This window comes from Phyllostomus discolor, chromosome 13, assembly GCF_004126475.2.
Source record: "Phyllostomus discolor isolate MPI-MPIP mPhyDis1 chromosome 13, mPhyDis1.pri.v3, whole genome shotgun sequence".
NCBI lineage: Eukaryota > Metazoa > Chordata > Mammalia > Chiroptera > Phyllostomidae > Phyllostomus > Phyllostomus discolor.
The window spans coordinates 46,514,414-46,541,867 of NC_040915.2; the positions used below are offsets into that span (position 1 = coordinate 46,514,414).

Below are 27,454 nucleotides of genomic sequence, written 5' to 3' on the forward strand. Positions count from 1 at the left end.
CCCAAGAGTGAAGCGTCGCATGCGGTTTGCTTCCCCCGTGAGCACGCCTTCGCTGTCCTGCCACGCTTGTTTCAGACCTGGCAGCTGACCGTCCCGCACTTGTAGCTTTGGTTAATGTTGTTTTTCTTGGGTGGTTTTTAAGCGATTGAGTCAGTTCATAGTATTTGGATTTTTCGAAGTTCACCTTAATGCCTAAAAATCAAGATCGAACCTCCCCCTTAATAACACAGCAAATATGGCTCAGTGAAATGGCTCACAGCTCACAGGCTATGCCAGCTCGGAGAGGGCACATGGCTTTAGTTAATCTGTGCTCGTTTAAAAACACCGGAATGACCGTGTTCGTCGTCAGAGTTCTGTGCCCGTCGTGTTTTACCCCTTCCCAGGCTGCAGCCAGCTGAACGCTTTTGTTACGGGCTGTGTGTCAAGGCCAAAGATTGCGTTTGGAAACTGCGAGTCAAATAGCAATTTAAGCTCCTGACTTTCACAGCTGCCTGTGAGACTCAGATAAATGAAATGGAAAGAACGGGGCTGCCGTGTGAGGAAATACTGACTGTCAGTTCCTGTAGAAACCTTGAAGAGATAACCATTTCGGCGTTTATGTATTACACACACACACACACACACACACTTTTTTCATTTTCCCCTGCCTTTCACTTTCTCAGTTTGCCCATTGTGACTTCCCGTTACAGATCAGGCTTGTTTGAAATGAACGCCCCTTCAAGAGGCCCTTTTTGTAATTTGGAAAATGAAACCTGCCCCTTCAAAGTGCTTCAGCCTGGCCTGTCCGCCCTCCTGCCCGTTTCTGCAGCTGGTTCTTCTCTGCACTTCCCCACGTCCCCTCTTCCCCTCTTCTGTTGGGGCCGGTCCTGCCGCGGCCGCGTGCTCCAGCCTCTCCTTCCGCTGCTGGCGTTCCGGCCCCCCTGCCCTGCACAGGCGTCCTTCCTGACCACCCGCCTCCAGAACCCGAGATCCCTTCTTCACTCCCTGGCAGTGGGGACCTGGGGGGGGGGGCAGGCGGGGGTCTGCGTGGACGCAGGCTGGCTGCCCGGGGCGGTGACACGGGTTTCTGGCACAGGAGGACTTCCAGGAAGCCTCGCTGACGAAGCCTGCACGCCCGCGGCCCGGCCCCCACACCACTCCCACTGCCCCCTGGGATCCGGGTTCGACTGCTGGCGTGTATGCAGCTTGCTCTGAATTAAGCAGTGGGAAAAGGAGGCGGGTCATACACTCCTCCAGAACAAGGACCACGTCTGTTATTTGTATACTCTGCTCCAATACCCACCGGCTTTCTTTTCTTAACATTAAATTGTGTGTGAGGGGGTGGGGGGTGGGGGGCGGATAACACTGGTTAATAAGAAATTTCAGGTCTGCAGCTTTATACTGTGATATCTGTGCGCTCTGCCGTGTGCCTGCCCCCCACGTCTGGGCTCCCGTCGTTACGTGTTTGGTTCTCCTCACCCTCTTCGTCCTCCGCCTGGCTCTCCTACGTAATAGTTGTCATTGTAAACGGTTTCTCTTTTTATAAGTACTTACTTACTCGTTGTAGAAAATTTAAGCCAAAAAAAAAAAAAAGGTGAAAGAATGGAGGAGGAGGGAGAGAGGAAGAGGAGGAGGAACAGGAGAAAAGCCTTCATCACCGTACCAACCTGAACAAGAACCCCATTCTTTGTGGGGGGTGGGGGGGTGGGCGGGGGCGCACAGCTCTCTACCGTGTCCTGCATGCGAACACAGACGTACCGCTGACGTCACACACTGTCTGGCCAGGTCGAGCCTTTCTCTCGACACTGACTCTGATCATGTTTCCAAGGCACGAAATATTCTCCCGGAATATCTTTCCGATGGCCGTAGAAAGTTCTTCTGTGTGCGCGAACAATGGTGTTGTTTGGGCAGCTGTTTCCTGTGGGACACGCATGTTGTTTCTGACGTTTTGCCCGTGTGGGCGCAGTGTGAACGGGAGCGCTCGCCTGTGACAGGTCGCCCAGGCCTGGGACCGTTTCCCGGGACGGATTCCTTAAAAGCAGCACCCGAGCTGGGCTGGTATTTTTTTTTTTTTAAAGTGTTGACGCATAACCGTGTTTACTTGTGCTTCTCTCCAGACGCTACAGCAGCAGGAGTGCAAACTTCTCTACAGCCGAAAAGAGGGCCAGAGGCAGGAGAATAAAAACAAAAACCGATACAAAAACATCCTGCCCTGTAAGTATCAATGCGCTCCGCGGTCACAGTCGCTCTGGAGATTGTGACTCCCAGCATCCCTGGAACGGTCCCTGGGGGCCACGTGCCCTTCTCAGCAGATCCGAGGCACTGGCCTCTCTTCACCGGGAGCAGTTCCCAAACAAACCCACTGCGATAACAGGGACTGACGGCCTCACTCGCCGAGCTCCTGCAATGCTGATTGCTGAGTGAAATTGCCTCTGGGAAGTTTTGAGTGTGGCTGTTTCCATCTGTTAATTAATTTTGCCAGCCTCAGAGTGATCATCTCGAGGCTTGCCGCCTCCCCGTGTGAGGCCGCCCCAGGAGCCTCAGGGGTCCTGGGCTCGTGTCCTTGCTCTGCAGTGCCTGGCTCCCGGGTCTCGGGAAAGGCACGCCTCCCTTCAAGCCTCTGTTCCCTTATCTGGGGAACAGCTGGGCTCTAACAACTGTTCTGCTTCCTGGTGCTGGGCGCCCAGGTGCCTGGGGATTCCTGCGCAGAGCCACACTGCTCAGGAGGGGTACCTCCACTGACACCCAGAGGCTGCCGGGTAGAACCCAAGCTGAACCCCGGGGAAAAAGAGGCCCAGGAGGATGTCGGCCTTGGACGAGGACCCCAGAAGTGGCACTCAACAGTTGTCACAGCTCTGCTTCCCTGAGTGCGGACTGTGCCACACTCTCGGCATCCGAATCTCCCCTAATCCATGCCACGTGCACACCAGTCAGGTGTTGCTACAGACTGTTCTATTGGGTTGCAAGTAGGAGTCGGGAGGAGAACTGGTCCCAGAGCCCCCGAAGTCACTGCTGTCCTTCCTGTTGTGCCCTCCGTCACGGGGCTCCAGAGCGGGCCACATGGGGCAAGCACAGTGGGGAAGGAAAGGAGCATGCGGAGCTCCTCTTACTTTCTGTCCTTTGTTTGAGATAAAAAGGGAAAACCGAAATCTGATGTACAGATTGTTGGCAGTGCAGGCAGAAAGTATTTACCCAACTTAAAGATAAGGCGTGTTTGTGTATGTAATTGTACGTGTGGGTTTATGTCCCGGTGTTCAGACACTGCGTTACTAAAGTTTATTGCGGGGCGTGATGAAATTTGGAGAGCATTGCCCTGTGTTTCGTCAGGTCAGAGCCACTCGGTCAGACTGTGTGTCAACCCATCCGTGTGTGCCGCAGTCCTTCCCTTTTTGTGTACAGATGCACGTGTGCCTGGTGTACACGTGTGTCACATCCACGTGGGTTATTTGTGATGTGCGTGGGTCAGGATGGGAGAGTGAGCAGGCATTTATAACACTGAGAAAGGGCAGTGAGGACTCGGCAGGGAGTCACTTTGAGCCACAGCATGGTCCCGATGACCTTGGGGAAGCCTCATCCTTTTCATGTCCAAGTTTTCACTTCCGCTCAGGACACCTCGGGCTGCGCATCAGGAAGCGTAGGGGTGCAGGACACCTCGGGCTGCGCATCAGGAAGCGTAGGGGTGCAGGACACCTCGGGCTGCGCATCAGGAAGCGTAGGGGTGCAGGACACCTCGGGCTGCGCATCAGGAAGCGTAGGGGTGCAGGACGCCTCGGGCTGAGCATCAGGAAGCGTAGGGGTGCAGGACACCTCGGGCTGCGCATCAGGAAGCGTAGGGGTGCAGGACACCTCGGGCTGCGCATCAGGAAGCGTAGGGGTGCAGGACGCCTCGGGCTGCGCATCAGGAAGCGTAGGGGTGCAGGACGCCTCGGGCTGCGCATCAGGAAGCGTAGGGGTGCAGGACGCCTCGGGCTGCGCATCAGGAAGCGTAGGGGTGCAGGACGCCTCGGGCTGCGCATCAGGAAGCGTAGGGGTGCAGGACACCTCGGGCTGAGCATCAGGAAGTGTAGGGGTGCAGGACGCCTCGGGCTGCGCATCAGGAAGTGTAGGGGTGCAGGACGCCTCGGGCTGCGCATCAGGAAGTGTAGGGGTGCAGGAGGAGGTGAAGGGATCCATGGCACGTGGTGCCCACATGCAGTGTGACTGCCTTCCCTGCCTCAGAGACCCCAGCGAGACTTCGCCTCTGATTAGCAGCGTCTTTCTGTCAAGCTGGGTGGGGAGCACTATTTTTAAACCTCTAACTATGTTACTTATGTCCATTGTAAAATACGTCTCTTAGGACAGGGCACTCAGATTTGTATACCACTTACACGGACTTTGGGCAGTCGATACATCAGAACCTTGTCTTCTAGATACTCTACTTCATTCTGCTTCATTAAAACCCCATTTTATTATGGAAAATGTCCTGTGCGTTCACCAGCAGACGGAACAGTGTGAAGAAGCCGCACGTTCCCGTCCCCCGGCACCAGTAATGTTGCCAGCTCCTGCCCGGGCTCGCCTCCTCTGCGCTCTGGCCACTTCTCCTCTCTCCCCGGATTCCGGCTACTTGGGAGCAAATCTCAGCCGTTACGTCATTTAGCTGTGCTTTATTCTTCCTTTAAGAAAAAAAAGCCCAACTTTAAAAAAATTTCTTTTTAATGTTTACTTATTTTTAGAGAGAGTAGAAGGGAGAAAGAAAGAGGCAGAGAAACATCGATGTGGGAGCAAGCATTAGTGGGTTGCTTTTGGGCCCATAACCCAGGCAGGTCCCCTGGCCGGGAATTGAACTGGAGACCCCTTGGTCCACAGGTCAGTGCTTCGTCCACTGAGCCACACCAGCCAGGGCTAAAAAAAAAATAACTTTAGATTCACTAGAAGCTGCACAAATACATTGAAGGTGTCACGCACCCTCACCCAGTTTCTCCCGCTGACCACACCCTGCGTTTCCGTAGCACACTGTCAGCCCAGGAGAGGGCGCTGCGCTTGGTTCCTCTTACAGGCAGCGTCCTGAGGCGTCCTGCGGTGTCGAGGTTATTATTGTGCTCACCCGGGGTTTAATTTTTCGTGTGGTTCCATCACCAGATGAGCCAAACTGGGGCTAGGCTGGGGGTGGACTGATGCGGACCGCTTCGCCCCGAAGCTGTCTTGAGTGTTTTTGTGACTGTCGTCTGTTTCCCTTCCAGTCGATCACACCAGGGTTGTCCTGCACGACGGCGACCCCAACGAGCCTGTTTCCGATTACATCAATGCGAATATCATCATGGTAAGCTGAGCTTTTCCCAGCGTCTTCTGGCCATGCGTCGCCAGCCCGTTTTTTTTGTTTAAATCCTCTCCCGTGTTCTGAAAGCAACTTTCCAAACGTTTGATGTATTTTTTCCTCCTCAATTTTCTAGCCTGAATTCGAAACCAAGTGCAACAATTCAAAGCCCAAAAAGAGTTACATCGCCACGCAAGGCTGTCTGCAAAACACGGTGAATGACTTTTGGCGGATGGTGTTTCAGGAGAATTCCCGAGTGATTGTCATGACGACGAAAGAAGTGGAGAGAGGAAAGGTACAGTACACGCTCTCCTGATCAGATGTTTTAAAATGATTGCTCACACTGACCACGTCAAGAACGGAAGAAACAAATTAAACTTAAGCTAACCGACCCTCTGGGAAACAGGGCGCTGAAGAAATTTGATGACGGCACACCTCAGTGTAGCGTTCCTCAGGTTTCTTCTCCTTGGGGTTCACTGAGCCTCTTGGGTCTGTGGATACATGTTTTGGGGTTTTTTTCAAATTTAGATAATGTTTACCGTTTCTTTAAATATGTGCCCCGACCCCACCCTGTCCCGGGACGCCAGTTGTGCGTATATAAGGCTGTCTGAGGGTGTCCTGCAGCTCACTGAGCCTTTGATCTTCTTCTTCTTCTTCTTTTTTTTTTCCAGTTCTCATTCTTTCCTTCCATGTTTCATTTTGGGTAGTTCCTTTGGCAGGGCATAGTCTTAGTCCTACTCAGTGCGTCTTTCATTCAGACGTTGTCCTGTTCATCTGTAGAAGTTTTGCTAGGGTCTGTGTAATATCTTCGATGTCTTTTTCCCATGTGCATCATTCCCTGCCCCCGTGAGCATGTGGGATACTTTTACAATAACTTTGAATGTCCCTGAGACTAGTCCTGTTACAGGTGTTGTTTCGTGTTTCCAGTTTCTCAGCTGTTGCAGGTGGGAGGGGAAATCCAGCCCTGCGACCATTTGAGCTGGAGCAGTGGTCAGAAAGGGCGTGTAGGGAGGCCCGGCTGGTGCTTTCCGGTGAACAGACGACTAATAAATCAGCATGACTTCCGGGGTCGTGCACACTGGACTCACCGTGACCCTTAAGCATTTAAAAGTTAATTTGACTTGCGTGAACAGTGGGTTCCTAAAACTAGTGAAACACAGTTAAGGTTAAAGTTGCCTTTGTCACCTTCCCTTGTTCACCCATTTTAGTCCCCTCCTCCAACACACGCCCTGTTTGATGCGTGTTATTCTACACTCTGTTCTTGGCATTTACGTGCACGCACGTGCTAAAGGGATTACCATAGGCATTACCTGCCTGCAGAAGGTGCCCAGCCCTGCAATGGGAAAAAGAGACACTTATTGAAGAAGATACCAGAAACATTGTACATAGGACAATGACACCTCAGTCCCCTTTAGATTAGTCCCCGTGACACCTCACACAGTTCTCCCAGTCGCCATCAGCTGCCCCGTCATACTTTCCTGAATCTCATCAACTGTCTGAAATCTCTTCCCTTTCAAAGGTGATTTTAGTTTTGGGAAAAGGCAGAAGTTGCAGGGTGCCACATCTGGGCTGTAGGGGGGACTGAGTCACCTGGGTCATGTGATGTGTTGCCAAAAAACCCTGTATAAGGTGTGATGCATGAGTGGTTGCATTGTTTTGAAGCTGCCAATCACCAGTAGCCCAGAGAGAGCTGTAGCCTTCTCAATCATCCAAATAGCTTCCACGGAGGAATGTTCAAGCTGGACACAAAATCTGATGCAGAGTTGTTGCTGGACCCGCTCAGTCATTTTGCATGTGACGGCCACACAGTGCACATGCTCACTCAGTGGTGTCTGCTGCCCCCACTGACTAGTGCAGTGAAGTCGTCAGTGTTCACACATGCGCATTGCAGGCCACTCTCCTTGGCGGCCAGGTTACACTGATGTTGTACACAGCATTCTCGTTGTCTTAACAAGGGCTGGACTTTTTCCAGACAAGCCTTGTATATTCCTTTACATATATGTGTGTCTTTATAGGAGTACATAGTACTGTTTCCTAAAAATTAGGGAATGGAAAAGTGGTTTCATACAGTAACTTCATCGTGCATCTTGGGTTTTCCTCCCTGCTGTGTTCTAACTTCTGCTAATACATGTTGGTCTGTCTCATAGTAATTGATATTTTGCGGCATCTGCGTATCATGATGTACTTACCATTGTGCACTGGGCCTTAAGCGTTTCTGTTTTCGCCTTTATAAACAGTGCTCAAGTGGACAGCCTTGTTCTTCCCTTTGTGTTTGTGTGGCGAGTGGTTCTCTAGGATGGACGTCGCGGATTGAGAGGCCGTAGCAAGTGCCTGTGGTAAATGGGTGCAGGTCCTGCCAAACCGCTCTCCAGAGCGGTTGTCCTGGTGTTCACCCCCCACCCCTCCGCCACCCCTGCAGCTGCGTGTGCCTGGCACCCACCTCCCCACACTCTTCTCGACTCTGGGTTTTCAGAAATGGTGACATCCACACTTACAGAGAAGCAGGCGGATCTCCCTGAGTGAGAGCTCTGTGTATTATCCCAAAGTGAGCCTATCTACACAGGTTGGTTTTTTTTTTTTTAATATGGAGAAGTTCTGTGTTTTTGTTTGCATTCTAGTCACAGGGCTTTTTCAGATGCACTTGAATTGGCTTCTGTAAAGCAGTCGTGCACGTGAGTCAAACCACAGACAGACGGGTGGTTTGGGGTGTTAGCCCCGCTGCCCTACTTCTCTCACAGTTGCGAAGGGCGGTGCGACCCTGTGGGTTTTCCTTGTCGTGCCGGTGGCCGGTACACTTCTGCATACCTTGCATCCTGATCTGGTCGTTGCGAAGCAAAGGTTTCCTGTAGTGACATTGGTGGTTCAGACACCTTCCTGGTTTCTGCTTCAGGTGAGAGTCACCTGCCCTGAGGGTGGAGAGGACAGCAGCACCCTCCATCCCATGTGCTGCCTGACGGTGGGCAGAGGAGTCTGCCTGTTTCTCAGAGCACCTGGGGGCCGTGGGGGCCATGAAGATGGGGTGCAAGGGGCACTGCAGGGGACTCGGGGTCAGTCCCTTTCAGAAGAGCTGCCAGGAGCTCCGAGAACAGATGCACGGAGGCCCAGGTCGCGCTGCCCCACCTGCTCACCCCAGTGCAGGCCTGCTCTCCCGTCCTTCCTCCTCACTGGGTGGGCACAGGGGCTGACGGGGGGGGGGGGGCCTTCGTTCCCTCTGCAGGCCCTTCTGACACCCCGTCTGTCAGTGTCGCCCCGCCCGCCCTCCACACAGAATAAAAACCGGACTCTGGATTCCTTTGGATCCCCGGGCTTTAAAAGCTAGAGTGTTTAGATTTTTTTTGTTGTTGTTAAGGTTTACCTCAGAGCGTGGAGAAGCAGGGGGCAGCCTGCAGGAGTTCCCAGCTGTTCAAAGGCAGCTAAAATGTCTTTCGAGCTGTGGTCGGATCCTGTGGTCTCCGCGCCACAGCAGCTCTCGGAATTGATTGGCCAGTGCCAACAGCCCTGAGTGCAACTATTATTAAAAGTGTTATTTGGAGAAGAGTATGTGTCACATCTGTCACAGGGTATTTGGGTCTGCAAAACACCGCGGGGGAAGCTGAACTCAAAATACTAAACACTGAAAGACCCCAAGCCGTGCTGAGCAGAAAAGTCGCACCGTGCACTCAATTCTTCTGTCCAACTTTCTCCCTCCCACATGTTCCTTTTCTTCCCGTTGACCGTGGACTGTGGGGCTGGTCCACAGCTTCTCTTTCACTTCTTGTTTTATAGCCGGGGATTTCTCTGTCTCCCTAACATACAGGGAAACTTTCTTTTGCCGCTATTCGTGTCTCAGTTGTGGAAAGGGAGTGGCATGGGTGACCGCCCCCAGAAAAAAAAACAAAACACAAAATCGTTCTTTGCCCAGGACACATCACCATGTATGTGCGGACGCGTCTCTCGTTGAGCGGAACCTCCTCCTCTTCGGCAGCCAGCAGGGACGATGTCTCTGGGTGCCATGTTTCCCAGCTGCCTGCGTGGCGCCCCCAGGCAGCCAGTTGAGTGGAGGCGACGGGCAGTAGGCGGCAGATGGATCTGGATATAGAAAAAGCAGCTGGTTCAGAACCCCGTCGGCTGCCTTTCTGGGCTGGAGGTATTCACACTTGGGTTAGATAAGGCGCGGAGTCCTCCCACGCTGGGGGAGACGCACCAGACTGGCCTGGGAGGCAGCCGGTCCACCACCTCCAGAGTCCTTGCTTGCCTCCCCTGCCCTGCGAGCAGCTGGCAGGTCTGTAGAATTCCAAACACACTGGTTGCTAGACAGCGCCCCCACCTGGTCGTTCCCTCTCTCTGCATTGTTGATTCTTTGGAAGTTAATAAACACGCACCGACTCTCCTTTGACCTGTGCGTGTGTTACTCGGGCAACTCTGCACAGGGGGCTCCTTCTCCCCTCTCCTCCCGGTTCCGCCAAGTGCCCGCGTTTAGAATTTGAACTCTCCTTTTCGTTGGAAATCCAGCAGTTCAGTGTCGGGCCGTTTAACATGTTCGTGGTCACTGGGCAAGACTTGAACATCCACTTTCCGCCAGTTTAGGCTTTTCTTGTGGAGTTCGCAGGTGTTGACCGTCTTTTTCCTGGTCCCTTCCAGAGCAAATGTGTCAAGTACTGGCCCGACGAGTACGCTCTGAAGGAGTACGGGGTCATGCGTGTCAGGAACGTCAAAGAAAGCGCCGCCCACGACTACACGTTACGAGAACTGAAGCTCTCCAAGGTTGGACAAGTAAGTATATTGTCGTATTTTAGACTTCGGCAGCTGTCCATGGTGCGCGGCCACCAGCGCAGGGCAGGCACTCACGTTTGCAGGCACCCATCCGCTCGCTCGCTCGCTCCTCAGTCCAGCAGCCGCTCACTGGGTGCCCTCCGGGTGCCGGTCACTCCCGCGGACCTGCTGGCACGTCGCAGGCGAGATGCACAGACTCTGCCCTCACAGAGCCTCGGGACACGGCAGGTGGGGTTTGGGCCTCCGTGCAGCCGTCTGCTGGCAGAGTCTGTCTTCTTACCTGCTTTATACCCAGCACAGGTTTCAAGTGTTGTGATACTACCCTAAAAGTGTGTGGCTCGGGGGAGGGGGGGAGGGGGTCTGGGTACAAAAGGACAAAGAGGAACGAGTGACCTGAGGGAATATCTGTCTGCTCACCTGGTGGGGGGAGAGCCCCGGGTCCCAGAGGCCTCCTGGCCCCCTGGTTTGAGCAGCGCGTGGATGAGGAGGATCGGGGGCGTTGCCCGCCCCTGGTAATTCAGAGGCGGTTGGGGTTGGCGTTTCCTGAAGGACCCGTTGCCATACCAGGCATCCGGGTTCCTAGGATGGAGGCAGAGCTGTGAGCGGGATTGCCTTGCCAGATCCCGAAGGAGACGTGGTCCAGGAACTCAGTGGTCCAGGACCTCTAAAGGGAGTGTGAGGGCTTCGTGTCAGCCAGCCCCCTCAGCTCACGCGGGATCTGAGCGAGCGAGGCCAGGCAGTGCCTCAGTCCCTTGATTTATTTAATTCTTTTCTGGTTTTTCTTGGCTCTACTCCAGGGCAATACGGAGAGAACCGTCTGGCAATACCACTTTCGGACCTGGCCGGACCACGGCGTGCCCAGCGACCCCGGGGGTGTGCTGGACTTCCTGGAGGAGGTGCACCACAAGCAGGAGAGCATCATGGATGCGGGCCCAGTGGTGGTTCACTGCAGGTGACCAGCCCTCGCGCCCCCAGGCCCCGGCCTGTCTGTCTCCAAATGCCCAGGGCTGCTTCTGACTTCCCCACCCCAGATCCAGCTGAGGAGGGGTGGGGGAGTTCATCTCTGTGTGAGGCCTGGACACACTGCATTAAGGCACACTTTGACCCCAAAGTAGATTTCTCAGATCCTACAGGACTGCTGGGGTCCCGGGGGTGGCGCGGAACAGGGGCTGGCGAACGCGGTCCTTATTTGCAAGGAGCTCCTAGTCTGGTAATGTTTGCTTGGTTTTCTTATTCAGTAGTGTAATTCAGCGTTCGTCTCTTTGATTGTAATTCTGGTCTCTCCTACCACAGAAATGAGACATGTTTTTCCCCGACAATACAGTCATTTGCTTAAAAGATTAGGACCCTGCCCACCCTCTGGAAGCCAGTCCTGTGGCGTCCGCCCCAGAGTTTGCAGGCTGCTGGTGCCCGGGATTGGGCTTCCCTGTCACACTGGGGAAGGTTTGGTTTCCTAAATCTCACGCATGTGTTGGGCAAGCAGATGTGTATGAAGCTTTATTTGTCTGGTTTTTTAAAAGCTACCACTTGCTGAGCACTTGCTCTGGGCCCAGTGTTTTTCACACACGACTCACATTGGACCTGCGTAACAACCCTGTAAGACACGTGCTGTTGCCCCCATTTCACAGATGAGGCAGCTGAGGGTCGGAGGGGGTAAGAGACTGTGCCCCAGGCACACTGTGTATTGGAGAAGCGGGCTCCCGGCACGGGCTGGACTGACTCCAGAGCCCTGTGCTCTTAGCAAATTCATTTCCCGGTGTAAGCAGACAATCGCATAAACGCTCCCAAGAGCAGATATTGGTTCTGCTCTATTAATAGCTTGGCTTTGAGTATAAACCCCCACGGATGACTTTACTGCCATCGCTCTTCGTGCTTCTGCCCACAGTGCTGGCATCGGCCGGACAGGGACGTTCATCGTGATTGACATCCTCATTGACATCATCAGAGAGAAAGGTAGGTCACCCGGAGGGCAGGGCACAGCAGCTCCTGTTTGTAGCTTGTGGACGGGAAGTGCTGGTGAAAACAGCCTGGGGAAGAATATTTGAATGTTAAAAATTTTCACAAAAATCCGGGCTGAGGACTTCAACTTTCAGTATGTTTGCCCAAGAACGGAAGTGATGCCGTTTCAGCTTTTGGCCTCAGATGAAAAGCCCAGGATCTGGGGATCCCCCTGCTGTGGCCTGTTGCTGAATATGCAGTGGCTTTCTCTGCCCAGCCGCCTAATCCTGGCTGGCGGCGTGGGGTGTTGGAAAGTGGGGGAACCCTGCTTCCAAAACTTTATCATGCAGTTGTCTGGGATCATGGGTATTGATCAGAAGGCCAGTGCCATGGCCCTTGGAACACATTCGGCAGAACATGAAAGAGTAAATTTGGCCCTAGCTGGCATAGCTCAGTGGATTGAGCATGGGCTGCGAACCAAAGTGTCGCAGGTTCGATTCCCAGTCAGGGCACATGCCTGGGTTGCAGGCCACGGACCCCAGCAACCACACATTGATGTTTCTCTCTCTTTCTCCCTCCCTTCCCTCTCTAAAAATAAGTAAATAAAATCTTTAAAAAAAAAGACTAAATTTGCTTTATGCCTTAGCCTGCTGGAAGTTGTGCGTCCAACCCCCTTACCCTGGCTCTGCCGTTTGTCCTGACGCTCCGTGGTGCTTGCTTCACAGGCGTCGACTGTGACATCGATGTTCCCAAGACCATCCAGATGGTGCGATCGCAGCGGTCAGGGATGGTCCAGACGGAGGCACAGTACCGATTCATCTACATGGCCGTCCAGCATTATATCGAAACACTACAGCGCAGGATCGAAGAAGAGCAGGTACCGCGCCTGGACGGGCTGGCATTCGGGCTTCTATTTCCTTTTCTCGGCAGCTGGTAAATGCTCTCCTTTTGACCAGGACGGGCTCTGATAGGTGACTGGCCTTATTTGGGAATGGGAAATGAGTCCCCAACCAGGAAGGGCCTCTCTGCAAATTTCCTTCTTCCACGGCTCTGATTTTTCAGTCCGGAGGAGCCTGGGGAGGGGCGCCCTGCCACCGGCCGGGCCTGGTGGCCTGGGGAGGTGCCGCGTAGGGAGGGGAGGGTTCCCCAGGCTCCCACAGCACGCTCAGACTCAGGGCCTCCAAGTTTCCAGCCGGTTCCAGTTTGATCCAGGCCATATTTATTCCGATTCCATCCTGTAAATGAATGCTTCACTCTTAATAGCATACAGTGGTTTGAAACACCAATTTGGTCGAGTTGGAAACAGTGACATTTCCATTTTAATAAGCGTGCATAATGAAGAAGAAGGTGGCACTGGAGCCTCGCCATTTGAAGCTATTCATAACAGACACAAAGCTGAGTTAATTAGGAATAAGCTGAGACGAGGGAAACGAGGAGACTGCTCTTTCGGGGGGGCCGAGCTCGTCTCCCTCCCCGCCCCCACCCCGGCCTCATGGCCGTGCTGCAGCTGCCAGGGGTGGTGTCTGAACGTCAGGGGCATGTGCCTGCTCTGCCCTGTTGGCTGCCTTCCGCAGGACTCAGCCTCTCCCAGTGGGAGCTGAGCTCTTCTCAAAACAGGACCCGCCGCCCGACTGGACGAGCAGGCCGAGCAGGCCGGTGGCTGCGTTACGGAAGCTCGGTTAGCCAGAGTGGGCCACTGGTGCGGCGGTTCTCAGTTCGCTCCGAAGCACTTAGTGGACTGCCTCCTTGTAGGAGAACGTCTTCCGCAGCCGTGTATGTCTAGAAATGTATGCTCACACGACGAGCAAGCTCCTGGTTCTGAAGCTCCTTGCTGTGAATCTGACCGTGTTGTTGTAAGTGCTGTGAAATACTTAGGTGGTTACTCTAGGCTGTTGGACACTCATCTTCCGGTTTCAGTTAATTTGGGCCGGGAATGGTTAACACAGGGAGATGCCCAGAGAGGGGTTCCCAATGCACCGCAAGAGAGGGCAGCCCCGCCGGTGGACTGGACGCTCTTGGGCAATAAGTAACTGGGAGCACGTCCTGCAGCCTGGCTGGGGAAAGCTGGGGGAAGCACGCCCCGTGTCATTCAGAGGCTTTGGTTTTCATCCTTGTTTTGGAGACTTTAGGGACTTCCCCTCCCAGCTTTTAGAGTACTTCAGATCTCCTTATTACCAAATACGGTCTCGCTAACCCTAAATCCGAGATTGCAGTTTGGATTTACACACCAAACAAAAATCTCTTATCACTGTCCTGTTTTGGAGGGAAGAAGCAGACAACAGCAAGATACGTTCTCTAATAATGTAAGTATTGTGGAACACAGAATACAGAAACTGGCCCCGGCCTGGTAGCGCAGTCGGTTAGAGTGTCGTCCCAATGTGCCAAGGTTGCAGGTTTGATCCCCGGTCAGGGCACATGCGGGAATCAGCCAAGGAGTGCATCAGTAAGTGGAACAAATCAGTGCTTCTCCTTGTCTCTCTCTAAAGTTAAAAAAATAAAAAGACCTAGGATGTAGAAACTGAACGTGGACTGCACATGAAGTCCCTGGTGGTCCCGCCCGAGGGAGCTGGGGTGTGTGCATCCGTGCGTTCGTTCGTCCAGCCGGTGAGCGTTCGGTGCCACGCACGCGGGCCACTGCGCTGTGCACACCTGGCCACTGCGTGGCGTGTGAGCCTCCGTGTTTAGGAAACCTGTGTCAGCTCAGACCATTTACTTTAAAAAATGGGCTCCTGTAACAGGTAGTTTTCTGCACTGTATCATTCGTTTCACTATGGGAACTTGCTACCTGGTTTTGTGGTCAGGTGAGAAGTACTTTTTCAATTAGCAAAAGGTTCAGGGCAGACTTGAAAACGTGAAGCCCACCCAATTTGTACGCTGAACGAAGGAGCAAGACTCATGTAGGAGCGCTGCTGATTCTATGGAGATACAGGCATTTCCCAAATGACGAAGCTTGAGGAAACTCCGGGAGGGAAAGAATTTGCTAAAGAGGGAAGAATGGAAGAAAGAAATGAGTCATGGGTGGGGAGTGGGGGGGGAGGAAGTGGGGAAACAGAGACGCCGCGCGTACAGAGGCCGTGCAGAAGCCGGGGGAGGGGGGGGGGAGGCGTCCAGGGGAAATGCAAATGAGGCAGGACCGAGAACGTTCGAGAGTTTCTGTGAGCGGCCCTTCTCCCACTCTTTCTGCCATTGCAGAGGAGAGTTCTTTGTTCACTTTCACTTACAGTGTGACAGCTTTTTCATTGGCAAAAAACAGCGTGCGGAATTCCCTTCACTCAACTTTCCTGACTGTGTTCACACTGTAACACAGTTTATTATTCATTCATACTCCCCCCGTCTCTCTCTCCCTCCCTCCCCACAGGCATAGCAAAATTATCAAAGTCAGGGAAGTAACACAACACGGTACTATTTTCGTCATCTACAGACCACAACATTCAGGTTTTGCCGATCTGTCCTATCCGTGCCCTTTACGTGGTCCTGGGTCATGTGGTGTATTTAACGGTCACAGTGCGCGGCAGTTAAAGCAGATTTAGCCTCCTTTCATCTGGGACAATTTCTCAGTCTTTATCTTTCGTGCCCCTGACGGTTTTGAGGAGTTCAGGCCGGTTGCTCGGTAGCAGGCCCCCCGGCTTGGATTTGCGTGGCGTCTTCTCCGGAGGAGGTCTGGGGCGCGTGCGTGGATGGGGCTGGCGTGGACACGTGTGGCCCCCGAGTCGGGCCCCCGTCTGCCGATGCGTCTCAGCGCCGGCCGGGCTACCTTGGAGCACTGCGTGATCAAGGTGTGGCCGGTCAGATTTCTTCGCTGTCAACTATTTTTTTTCCCTTGTTATTTAACACGAAGACTACGTCAGTAACCAGTTTTCATCATACTTCGTGCCTGCGAATTCAACGCCCATTCACGGCCTGGAAAAGTTTCTCCTGGGACGTGTGCCCCACGGTCATTCTCTCTCCCCATCACCCCCTTCTCATGTATGCGTCGGACGCCTGCCCTGAAGGCCAGGCTTTCCCTTCGCCCTCAGTCAGCTGTTCATGTATTGACTTGTGTCAGGATGGGTCGTGATCCGTTACTTACTCTGTTGCCCAGGTTGTCCCCAGTTTCGAGAGCTCGGACCTTTTAGGTTGGTTCCCATGTCCTTTAGGTGTGTCCCCATTTTTGGAGCACGAGGGGCTTTTTGACACCACAAGATGATCCGGGTTCACCTTGTACGTTCCCAGCCATTTCTCAAAGGAGTCCTGGTTCTTCCCATCGAGGAGTCGGTGTTTGGAAGCCAAGACCTGGGTCCCGAGCGTGCTTGTTTGTGCTGGTGCCGTGTTTTCTGAATCGCCGATTAGCTAATTGCCACTCGAGTCCGGCTCTCTCTGAAGCCTCCCCGATACAACACTGTCCCTGCTCCCAGGGTTTTTTAAACAAACGTCTCATTTCAGGACAGTTTTTAGATTCACAGAAAACTTGCAGAGGTACTAAGAGAGAGTTCCTGTTCACCCTTCACCCAGTTTCCTTGGATGTCGACATCTTACAAAACCGTGGTACATCTGTCAAAACTATAAAATGAACACCAATACGTTGCTATCAGTTAAGCTTTACATTTTTTCCACTAATAACCTTTTCCTGTCCTGGGATCCTCTGACCTGTGACAGTTTCTCAGTCGCTGGTTTTCGTGACTGTGGCGCTTTTGAGGAGTACCAGCCAGCTGTCCGTGGTTCTCTTCGTAGACCCTCAGCTGCAGTGTGTGCTGGGGCTCGGGCAGCGAGTGCTGGGGCTTGGGTGGTTCTTGGGGGTCTTCGTTCCTGCGTTAGAGTGGGCTGTGCTGCGTGCCAGGCAGTGTGCCGGACGCCGGGCACCCAAGTGGTCATGTTTCTGGAGTGGAAATAAGCTGGTGTGTTTGGAGTGGGGGGAGTTGGAGAGGATCATGGGGTGTGATGGTGGGATTGGAAAAGTAAGCTCAGACCCGGTTTTGAGGGGATCAGGGCTTGCAGAGGAGTGACATAAAAAGACCCTCATTTTAAACAGAGGGCCCAGGCCTGAGGGGGAGGAATGGGTGGGCTCCAGGCCGGAGCAGCTCCAGGGGGACGAGGTAGCGAGTTAATTACTGGTGGTGTGGGTGGGCGAGGCCAGCGGTCACCAGGGAGACAAGCAGAACCAGGAGAACTCTGTGGTGACCAGTAAGTGTCCAAGGTTGCAGGAGGCAGGCCTTTTCCCTGTTACCGGACGCCAGCGCGTTGGTATGGCCAGTGCTGCCCAACTGCACGCCCCGGGGATGGTGCTGGTTTCCCTCCCCTCCGGTGGCGAGCGGAAGTCCCCGCTTGTGCGTCGGTGTTTGGCACTGGCACCCGGTCTAATGCGCGCTGTTTCCAGAGCTGCCCCCCGGTGCACGCGGCACTGAGCGAGGACGGCTGTCGGGCGGGGTGGGTCTCTGGAGCTGGTCACTTGGGGGCCAGTCCTCCCCGGAGCCCTACCAGACGTAGGTCACACTGCGCCTGAGAGGAGGTTTACGTGCTGTCGATTTTCTTCGCCGTGTTCCCCCCGGCAGTCTCTGGAGGCAAAAATAAAGTTGTAAAGGTGTTCGGGTCTTTCCTGGGGTGGGTCTGGGGTGTCGGGAAGGTGGGACGAAGTGCCTTATCGGTCCTGACAAGAGCGCCACTGCCCTCGTGCCCGTGTGCCATTCTCACCTGGAGCGACACTGTTTCTGGAGCTCTTCCCCCACCTGTTTACCTGAGGCGCACGACAGGCCGTGCCGGCGAGCGACGCACCGACGAGGCGCGGATACTGCAGAGAAGGTGTGATTCTGCTCTCCGCCAGGAGCAGGTGCATGCGGCTTGCTGCGGCGGGCTGTCAGCGCGAGGCTCGCCGTGCCCCTGGGCGGTGTGCCTCCGGAGCCCGTCCCGCCCCCGTGCCGTGTTCGTGTGGAGCGGGCGCATCCCCAGCGTGCGGTCCACACTTGAGTGCTCAGGAGCCGCCCCCCCCCTCTCTCTCTCTCTCTGCAGTGCCTTTCTTTGGCCTTTGTGTTCCCTGTAAAAAGTCACATTTCCTCACGCACGCAACCTTTACCTTCCAGAAAAGCAAGAGGAAAGGTCACGAGTACACGAACATTAAGTATTCCCTGACGGACCAGACAAGCGGAGACCAGAGCCCCCTCCCGCCTTGCACCCCGACACCTGCCTGTGCAGAGTAAGTAGCAATGCAGCGCGTCACTCCCTGGAGAAGCCTAAACAACTGCAGGTCTTGGTGGCGCTCGCCTTCCCTGAACTGTCGCCCCGCCCGCGCTGCGTCTGTCGGTGGCTGGCTGAGTGCCGCTCTGCCTACACCGGAGGCCGATCGCCGCACGGCCAGGGTGACACGGGTTTGTGTGCGTGGCAAGTGGAGGGTCTCTGGAAGAAGAACCTGATTTTTCTTCCGATGGGGTGGGCTTTGCTGCAGCGGCGGATGGAGCCCCTTGCGAGGTGTTAACACTGTTTGCCGAGTCAGAGGAAGGGAGCCGCCCACGAACACGCCGACACGGTCGTGATCCGCTCATTCGCCACGTTCGAGGAAACCTGCTCCGGGGTTTCAGCCGGGAGTCAGCGCGCTGCAGCCCCCAGGCCGCGTCCCGGCCACGGCCCCTTGCTGGGCAGCTCGGGCACGGCTTTCAAAGGGTTGTTAACATGCACACGCGCATGCACACACAGACACACACACACCAAGAATAATGTATGACACAGACTGTGTATGGCTCGTACAGACTAAATTATCAACCTTCTGGTTCGTCATAGAAAAACTTGGCCAACTCTTGTTTAAACTAAAGCACGACAGGAAAACATTAGTTAAATCGATTATGTGAATGGTAATTGTTATTATTTTCTGCATATTGTAGTCATTCAGTGGTATACATAACATTTGCTTTTTTCCTTCCTTAGAGTTTTATCTCCATTAGTGCCATTTAAATCCGACGTGGATTTAAAACCCCTGCTGACTCTAATGCTGGCTCTGAACATTCTCAGTAGCATAGATGAGGCTCGTATTACATGTTTTTTCCTATTTAACATTGAAATGAAATGACACAACAGAAGTATTCTCCCCACCACGCTGCCTCTTCCTTCTGCTGCCTCTTCCGTTTCCGGCGGACCGACAGGGGGAGTGTGTGTTCAACCACCATCTCCAGTCATTTGCGGCGGAACCAGTTTGTCCGGACTCCAGTCTTTGCCGGAAAGCTCCCCCGCCACCGTCGTGTTGGCCCTACAGAATCAGCTCGGACGACTCCCCTGTTACGGGTGCCTGCCTGCACCTGACGGCTTCTCTGTCTGTTCCCACCCTCCCCCACAGAGGGAGCAGCCCCAGGACACCGGGGCCCTAGCCCCTCCTGCCGGTTTTATGCCGCCCTCTCGGGCTAGCTAGCACCCACCACCTCGGGGCTCCTCATCCTCCCGGTCTGCCCAGCTCCGTGTGCAGAGCTGGGGCTCGGATGAGCTTCATGCTCCATGCTCCCCTTTGTGTAGCCAGATCCGGGCTCTGACTGCTCCTGCGTGTTACCTACCGTCTCGGGACTCTGGCCCATTCAGACCCTTCTGCCTGAAACTAGAGCCACTCCTTTCCGTGTGTCCGTGTCCCGCCCTCCTTCACGGTCTGACCCAGGGGGCTCAGCGTGCAGTCCTCTCTCGCTCTGCCCGCCCGGAAACAGCTCGCTCTCCTCCAAACCCCCCCCCCCCCCAGCAGGGGGGCTCTAGGCTCTTATTCCACTTTAACTCCAGTTCTTTTGCCGAACGGTCGTGTCTTCTGTCCTGCCCTAAAACACCAGCTCTGGGTTGGGGGGGTGGGCAGGACCGTGTCAGTGCCGCAGCTGGTCCCCAGAGAATATATCGTACCGGGTGCCTCACAGGCGCCCCACACGGCGCGGTCTGCGTTTCTGCTCACGTGCTCGCCCTTCTCGTTGCAGGATGAGGGAGGACAGCGCCCGGGTCTATGAAAACGTGGGTCTCATGCAGCAGCAGAAGAGCTTCAGATGAGAGCGCCGCTGCCGAGACTCCCGCAGTGGGTATCCCAGAAGAAGGGCCGTGTCCGTTCGTCCTCCGTGGCGTCCGTGGCCCCTTCGAGCGGGCAGAGAGGCTGCGAGCGTTTCTGCAGAGTGTCTGATAACGGAGCTGTGCGAGCCAGCCTCCTTTTTCCCCCCTTTGAACTTCTTTTTCCCAAAGCGGATCTGTTTTAGAGTTCATCGAGCGTCAAAACCAAATGCAGAGTTCATTCTGTGAAGGGCCAGGGTAGCACTTACTAGTGAGAAATGGTTGCTACTGGTGATGGACACCGGAGGCCGGCGTGCCTGCCGTTTCTGTTGGTGCTGACCGACCCAGGCTGCGCCGGGAGGTGGTGTGCAGGGACCTGGGCAGCGTGGGGACGGCTGGGGTCAGGGCGCCTCCGCGCTCCTTCCAGGCAGCCTCTGCTGCCGGGCCATGTGACCCAGGGTGCTGGACAGTCCGGGGCCTCCGACCGGCTCCACTCCGCGTCCCTTCCGGCTCTAGAGCTGGAAATTTTTGTCCCTTGTCCACCTCCTCCCTGTCAATCACCTTTTTAAACAGTGACCCGTGTGCGATATGTGTTTTATAAGTTAGAAACTCACAGTTTTCAGTATTTCATATTGAAATTCTCATGTCAACGGGCAGTCTACTTAAAAGCTGTAAAGCTATTTTTAAGTGCTTTAATGCCTTGCAAACTTTTAGACATGTGCCCCTTAAAAATTCTAACTTATTTCTCCCCCAGATGTAGACTTCAACTTCTCCACGAAATGATCAAGAACAGGTGCAAGGCAGTTGATGTGAAGCGTGAACTTGAACTTGAAGGCTTGCGTTGTGGTCGACTCCCCTTTGATGAACAGAATGTGAAACCGTTTAAAGACCATTGTCTTCTCACTCAGCAACACCTGCTTCCCGGTGACCGCCGTCCTCCTTTGAGGAGCCACCCCTGCCCTGCGGACAGCGTCGGACTTGACAGATTCTGTCCCCAACGGAGGAGGCGGCTCCGTTGTGCTCTCTGCTCTGCAGATGGTGATGCTTCGAATCCTAGTTACTGGCATTTTTTTTTTCTCTTTGTATAACCTTAGGACATTCACTCTCCCCCCACTTCGTGGGGAGCGATAGGGCAATTGCTAGTGGAGAAAGTGGGGGAAATCAAGTAACAGCGGTCTGTGGAAGCCAGCACAGTGTCATTCGGCATCACTAGTCAGCAGCGGGTGGTCCATTCTAATGGCCTCTCTTTTCGGCTAGATGATAACGAAGCCAGCGCCTGCCCCAGACTGCCAGGAGTGGACTGCCCTCTGCATCGCCGTTAAAAAAATCATGGGAATTTAGAATAAAAGGCACGCTTTTTTTTCTTTGCAGACGACCAATGCCCTTTCGTCCCGTTGCCTGAGAAGGCTGTGGTGGGGAAATGCTCTCTGTGTGTATTTTTTTCACCTGCGTGTTTAGGGAGAACGTGCCTGTGACTAGCCAGTGTCTTGGTTATCGGCTGTCGCTAACAGACCACCCCGGAACATAGTGGCTTACCAGAGTTCTTTATTTGCTCCTGACCGTCCTTGAAGCCGGACCCGGCTCAGCCAAGCTGTCCCACCGCTCATCTTGCTGGTGCCCCCTGCTGGTCGGCAGGTTGGCTGAGACACTGGGGTGGCCGGGCCTGTCTCCCTGCACGAGGTCCCCGGTCGCCCCTCCTTCATGTGCCCTTTCCACATGGCCTCCTCGCCCGCAGGGTGGCTGGACCTCTTACATGGCAATTCAGAGCTCCCAAGAGTACAAGGCAGGAGTGGCCAGGCCTTCCCATGACTTAAACCCTGAACCGTCACAGCATCCCTTCTGCCCACTATTGGTTAGAACGAGTCCCAGGCCCGGCACACATTCAGGAAGAGGGGACGTCCCCGGGGCGTGAGGCAGAGGCGTGGTTTGTGGGGGGGTCTCCGGTGCAACAGGCTGTCAGAACGAGTGCTGAGGGGAATAAAAGCTATTGTTGGCAGAAGGAGAAGCTGCTAGTGAGTGACCCTGGGAAGCTGGAGCTGCCTGTGACGGCTGGTGCGTAAGCTGGACGTGAGACAGAGAGAGGGCCTTCCAGACGCTCCCTGCACCCGTTCTGGTCTTTTCTGAACCATCACCTGGGGAAACGGGTCTCATAAGGATGGCTGGGTCTAGGGGGCAGAGCACACGCAAGCAGCGCCCTGTCAGTGTGGCCCTCGTGGAGGGCGGTGAGGTCTCCGGCAGAGGCCCCCAGCCCCGCGCTCGCCTGCCCTGCGGCGGGCTCCGTGAGGAAGAGCAGCGCTCACGGGGGTGCTGGCCGGATGGCCTCGGCAGTAGCTCGTTTCCACCGAGCAGTCAGATGGGCTGACATGCTCCCTGAAGTGCCTTCTCCAAAAACACCCCCCTTTGCCCCCCTGTGTCACATCGTCGTGCGGTGAGCGCGCTTCCATTCAAGTCTCACTGGGTGACTTGGTGAGGATGATAAAATGCTACTGCACGGCCTCCTTTCCGGAATTCTCCTTGCTCTTGCTCCCGAAAGCGAGGCCCAGCCCCAGCCCTGGTGGTAGCTCCCCACTGAGGTCACGATCGGGGCGAGCGGCGGCTGCCATTCTCACAGACACAGCACAGCGTCCCCCCCACATGACCCTCCCCCCCAGGCCATGGCACTTAGAACTGCTTCAGAACGCAGGTGTGGCCTGGAGGCGACCACCTCATAAGAGGGATGCAGACGGCTGCCGTCTTGTCACCGAGCCTGCAAAGAGAGGGGGTGAAGTTCAGTATTCGCAATAAGGTCCTTGAACCCTGTTCTTTCTATTGCATCATCACATTGAATGATCTTCCGTTTGGCCTTGATTTCTCGGGAATGTTTTGACACTAGACTTCAGGGGCAAAGTCTTTCACCAGCATACAAGGGTTTGATATACAAATATACCCGCTACATTCAGTCTCTGCCTGCAGCTTCAGATGGGTCGTTTTTGCACTTGGAATGGAAGCAGCTGATCTCAGCCAACCCTCTGTGTGACAGGACATTGATTCCATTTAGATTTCCCTCCACGAGGTCAGCAAGCTGCCAGGTGAGGTCGGTTTATGCCCAGACAAGGTTATGATAGTCCCTCGGTTGCTAAGGTTTGTTGTGTGTTTGATGAAAGGGGAACTGCAGGTTCTCAGGTGAGATTTCTCTCTGTGGGATGGAATCACGCAGGTGAAGATGGGGAACTCGAGGTGCAGGTTTAAAAAAGTGGAAATGAAAGTTCCAGAGGGGGAGGGGTTTCTGAGGACGGCCCGGGGCCTGGGGCCAGAGCAGTCGGTCACAGCTGAGTCAGGTTAGCTGGAGAGTAGGAACGATAGACCAATGTACGTGGTTGGCTTCTGGGTTGCCGCCGGACAGAAAATTTGCACAATATCCCGTAGCTGGTTGAGTATTTTTAAATTATAAGCATAGGATTTTATATTCGGGGGGAAGAAATTATCTGGCACATGGTATTCAGGTTTTTTTTTAAAAAAGCCACATTTCAGTCTTAATAACTTTTATAGAAAATAAAAATACACCTCCTACCCCGTGTGTGGTCCTCCTGAAAATTACGGCCATCTCGTCCATGGAAATCAATGACTTTTCAAATGTGGTTAAAGGGGGGGTTGAGAAAATACAGGTATAACTTTCATGGTGTTTTGCATTCTTTAAGGAGCCCAGTTGCTTTGGGAAAAAAACAAACAAGGAAATCATCCAGATTATTTTTAGGGGTTATTTCACAGGGGATTTTACAACTAAGATAAGGTCTCGGGTTATTTTTAGTTCAGGGGAGTGTGGGGAGGTATGCGGTGGTGAAGTGTTTTGCTGTAGCTTATTAATAATCCACGAGGGGAACTTCGGCTGTAGACATGAGTGCAAACCCAGCCCGGCTAGTTTTCTGGGTGTCGTTGGGGGAACGAGGTTTTGTATAGCAAGCACATGGCACCCCTGACTCTGCAATGCCTTTTTTAGGATCTCTCTTAGCCCTTGATTGTGTTGATTTTTTTCCCCTCCTCTTCCTCTTGAAAAATAAGTTGCAAAATATAGTTTATTGTATCTTCCATGGTGACAACATTTGCTTCTTTTCCCACTATGGGCAGTTCACTCAGTCGGATTTAGTGTGGTGTATAACTTCGCTGTCTATCCAGCTAACTTTGACAAGTTTTCATCCTAAACCTCGAATCATGTGATTAATAATTTGCCTGTTTTATTTATGACCTAATTGTGATTCTTTTATTAATAAAAGCTAGTGGGAAAGGATCCTTTATTAAGCTGTTTGACTTAGACATGCATTTAATTTTCCAGCAGTATATGAAGTATTGTACCAGAGTATTAAAAGCTATGTAATATTTTATTGATAAATCTATCCTTTAAAAGGAATGTGTGTTAGGGCATCATCATTTTGATGTGAATCATGTAAATGTTGATAATATGCACTGTTTATTATACATGTAGTATTTCAAGAGATTCACTTAATTGCCTTTTTTGCTCACGTACATCATGTAGTCTATTTGCAATTGTTTTTTTTAAAAAGTGACATTAAAAGAATAGTTTATGTAGAGAAGCCTTAGTGGATGTTAATTGTCTCCCCGCTTATATTTATGGGTGTTAGTTCAACTGCTTTGCTAGTTGCAAAGCCGTATTATCAGAGTAAAAGTGTACTTGTTAACTGTATGGGAACTAAAAATTAGGAATAAAAGCATTTTCTTATATTATGGTATTGGTCATTTACTTCATCAGACATGTGCAGGGTAAAGTGGGGTCATGGGTCACGCACTTCTTACACCGGCAAAACGCTCCCAGTCAGCAGCAGCCCTTCTCCAGAAGGTGAGTGGGGATATAGACTGAATGAGTCAGCTCCTCAAGAACCCACTGAGTGCCCGCTCTCCGAGTAGCTTTGGGAGACAGACAGGGAGTTCCGTTTGGGAGAACTTCTGAGGAGGTAACGAATAAAAGGCACGTCTGTGTAGAACACAGAGAAAGCGATGACAGGCGGAGCTGAGCGTCAGCAGTACCGGGTAGGCACTCGAGGTGGAGACGCAGGGGAGGCCCGCAGGGGGAGTGGGCTCCGCGCTCCAGGCCATCGGCTCTTCCCCGTGGAGCAGGTTTGGCCCACCTGTGCGCACACACGGCCGTTGGCTTCTATAAGCACCACATTCACGTCGGCAGAAAGAGAGAATACATAAAACAGGTGGTTCGTTTTCTGTTGTGAATCTCAGGACACACCGTAAAACACTGTTGCTTACCTCTCAGTCTCAGCTACTTTTTTAAAAAAATTTTCACAAAAGGTTTTTAAAATTTTCTTTTAGAGAGAGGGAAAGGGAGAAAGAAAGAGGGAGAGATACGTCGATGTGAGAAAGACACGTTGATTGGCCAGCTCTCACACACACTCCGACCGGGGCCTGAACCCGCAACCTAGGGATGTGTCCTACCTGGGAATTGAACCAGCAACCTCCCGCTTTGCAGGATGACGGCCCAACCCCCTGAGCCACATGGGCTAGGGTTCAGCTGAGTTGCTTAATACACCTAATCACATGCAGCTGGTTTAGTTGGTTAGCGCAGTCACCCATTCAAAATATACAGAGCGCCTTTGCAATGCTGGCCGCTGTGCCTGTGGTGGACACTGGGGAAAGCAGTGACACGAGGTGGCCATCGTGGTGGTGGTGGTGACATTCTAATAGCAGAGGGAGGTCTTGTGCCGGTCGGAAGGCAGTTAATTACACTGGGACAGAGCAGGAAAGACAGGAGTGAGACAGTTCAAGGTGGGACGAGGGTTCTGCCGGGGGCTGAGCGTGCGTGGTGCAGCTGGAGGGCGTCTGCAGGGTTTCCTGACCGCGGAACCCTGCGCTCACCCTCCGGGGTTTCCAAAGAGGTGCCTCCTCCCCCACAATCCTTCCCAGGTTGTACCTCAGAGGGCCATATCTTGTCTTTGCCACATCATGAAAGAACCTTCTCTTTCTGTAGTCCCTACTCACAAGAAAAGTCCCCAAGAAAATGGGTGGACTAAATGCACAGAATCCCCATAACAAACCAACTGTGGACAGAACGCTAAGGGCTTATTTAACTCGGTGCCTTGTACACGACAAGCTTCTGAAGAAAGCGCCCACCACGATTACAGGATCTCATCACGTGTGCGCCTTAGGGAGTAGTGGGAAAGGGACTGGGACCTCCAGTGAATGCTGTTGTCGAAGACGCTTTTCTCCCCCTAGGAACTGGCCGAAGTTCCAAACACTGAAGTTGCAAAACGGCAATGAGCCAGAAATAGAGGTTTGCTATTTTATCAATAGCAACCATTACCAGGGAGTTGATATGCATGTCATTTTGAGGTCAGACGATTTAAATCTTGATGTAAAATATAGGTACTAAAATAGGGGTTACAAGAGCAATACAATCTAATACTGCAACAGAATACCTGTGGGCAGTTAATGGACAAAATAATTGCCTTTGTTGCTGACCTGGCATCTATACCTGGTAAGACCATAGTCACACTGGACTGGGAAGAATTTGGGGTTCAAATTCTCTCCCACTCAGTAAAGATGAAATCCTCACAAAGTACCAGGCACCGGAAAATAACGCAGTTCCTGCCTTTGAGGATCTCCGTGTAGCCAGGGAGACAGATAAAAATACGGATGGTTGATTTGATTGGAGTAGACAATAAGGATATTAACTGAAATTGATGGTTACCTAGAAGAGCAACTTAGAGGGGAGCTAGGATGCAGCGGTGGGGGTCACTTGAGCTTATTCTTGACCAGTGGAGACCTGTGTGTGTGTGTGTGTGTGTGTGTGCATGTGTGTGCGTGTGTGTGTTTGTAGACAGAAAGAGAAGTCCTTTCATTGTCTTGTAGGTTCAGTCAATGCCGGGTTCTTCCCTTCATCTCTTTCTAGGAATGAACGTGTAAGGCAAATAGCTGAGTCTCTGTTCAGCTCATCTCGGAACAATGGAGAATAATTCTCTTTACCAAGATCTACACTGACGGCCTCTCCAGCACTCCTGGATGCATGTTGCAACAAAATGTAGTACCTATTTCAGTGTTTTCCATGATCGCTGCATCTATCCACTATATTTTTAACCATTCAGCTCTCTATGAAAATGGTTGAGTAAATCCGCTACTTTGAGTAATCTAGGCCCGGGTTGTTAGGAATTCCAAGTATGATTTAGAGAGAACATCATGGTTTGGAATGAGCCATTTCATCCCAAATGCACTCCTTACGGAGATCATGTTTTTCACAGGAAAATCAAATCCGTGTAGTGAGGCAAAGGAATTTCATCGAGTCAAATCACAACTATGTTTTGTTTTTTTTTAAGATTTTATTTATTTATTTTTAGAGAGGGAAGGGAGGGGGGAGAGAGAGAGAGAGAGAGAAACATCACTGTGCGGTTGCTGGGGGTTATGGCCTGCAACCCAGGCATGTACCCTGGCTGGGAATCGAACTTGTGATGCTTTGGTTCGCAGCCCGCGCTCAATCCACTGAGCTACACCAGCCAGGGTGCAACTATGTTTTTACAAGAGTACATT

At 52.9% G+C, this 27,454-nt stretch overlaps 1 protein-coding gene across 4 annotated transcripts in view; it reads left to right on the forward strand.

Annotated features, from left to right (window-relative positions):
• Window positions 1-24,649, forward strand: part of PTPN11 (protein tyrosine phosphatase non-receptor type 11) — a 59,367-nt gene extending 34,718 nt beyond the window's left edge. Inside the window, exons 7-16 of one of the 4 annotated variants that reach the window (XM_028528113.2) lie at window positions 2,097-2,193; window positions 5,199-5,278; window positions 5,409-5,567; window positions 9,893-10,024; window positions 10,822-10,976; window positions 11,910-11,977; window positions 12,688-12,839; window positions 18,016-18,128; window positions 19,870-19,964; window positions 20,688-24,649. In XM_028528113.2, the coding sequence (XP_028383914.1) occupies window positions 2,097-2,193; window positions 5,199-5,278; window positions 5,409-5,567; window positions 9,893-10,024; window positions 10,822-10,976; window positions 11,910-11,977; window positions 12,688-12,839; window positions 18,016-18,128; window positions 19,870-19,939 (1,026 nt within the window). In that variant the 3' untranslated portion in view covers window positions 19,940-19,964; window positions 20,688-24,649. Of the gene's footprint in view, window positions 1-2,096; window positions 2,194-5,198; window positions 5,279-5,408; window positions 5,568-9,892; window positions 10,025-10,809; window positions 10,977-11,909; window positions 11,978-12,687; window positions 12,840-18,015; window positions 18,129-19,869; window positions 19,969-20,684 lie in introns of all 4 variants that reach the window. The other 3 variants (XM_036014536.1, XM_036014534.1, XM_036014535.1) reach the window with 3 other exon arrangements.
• The last annotated feature ends 2,805 nt before the right edge of the window (window positions 24,650-27,454 follow it).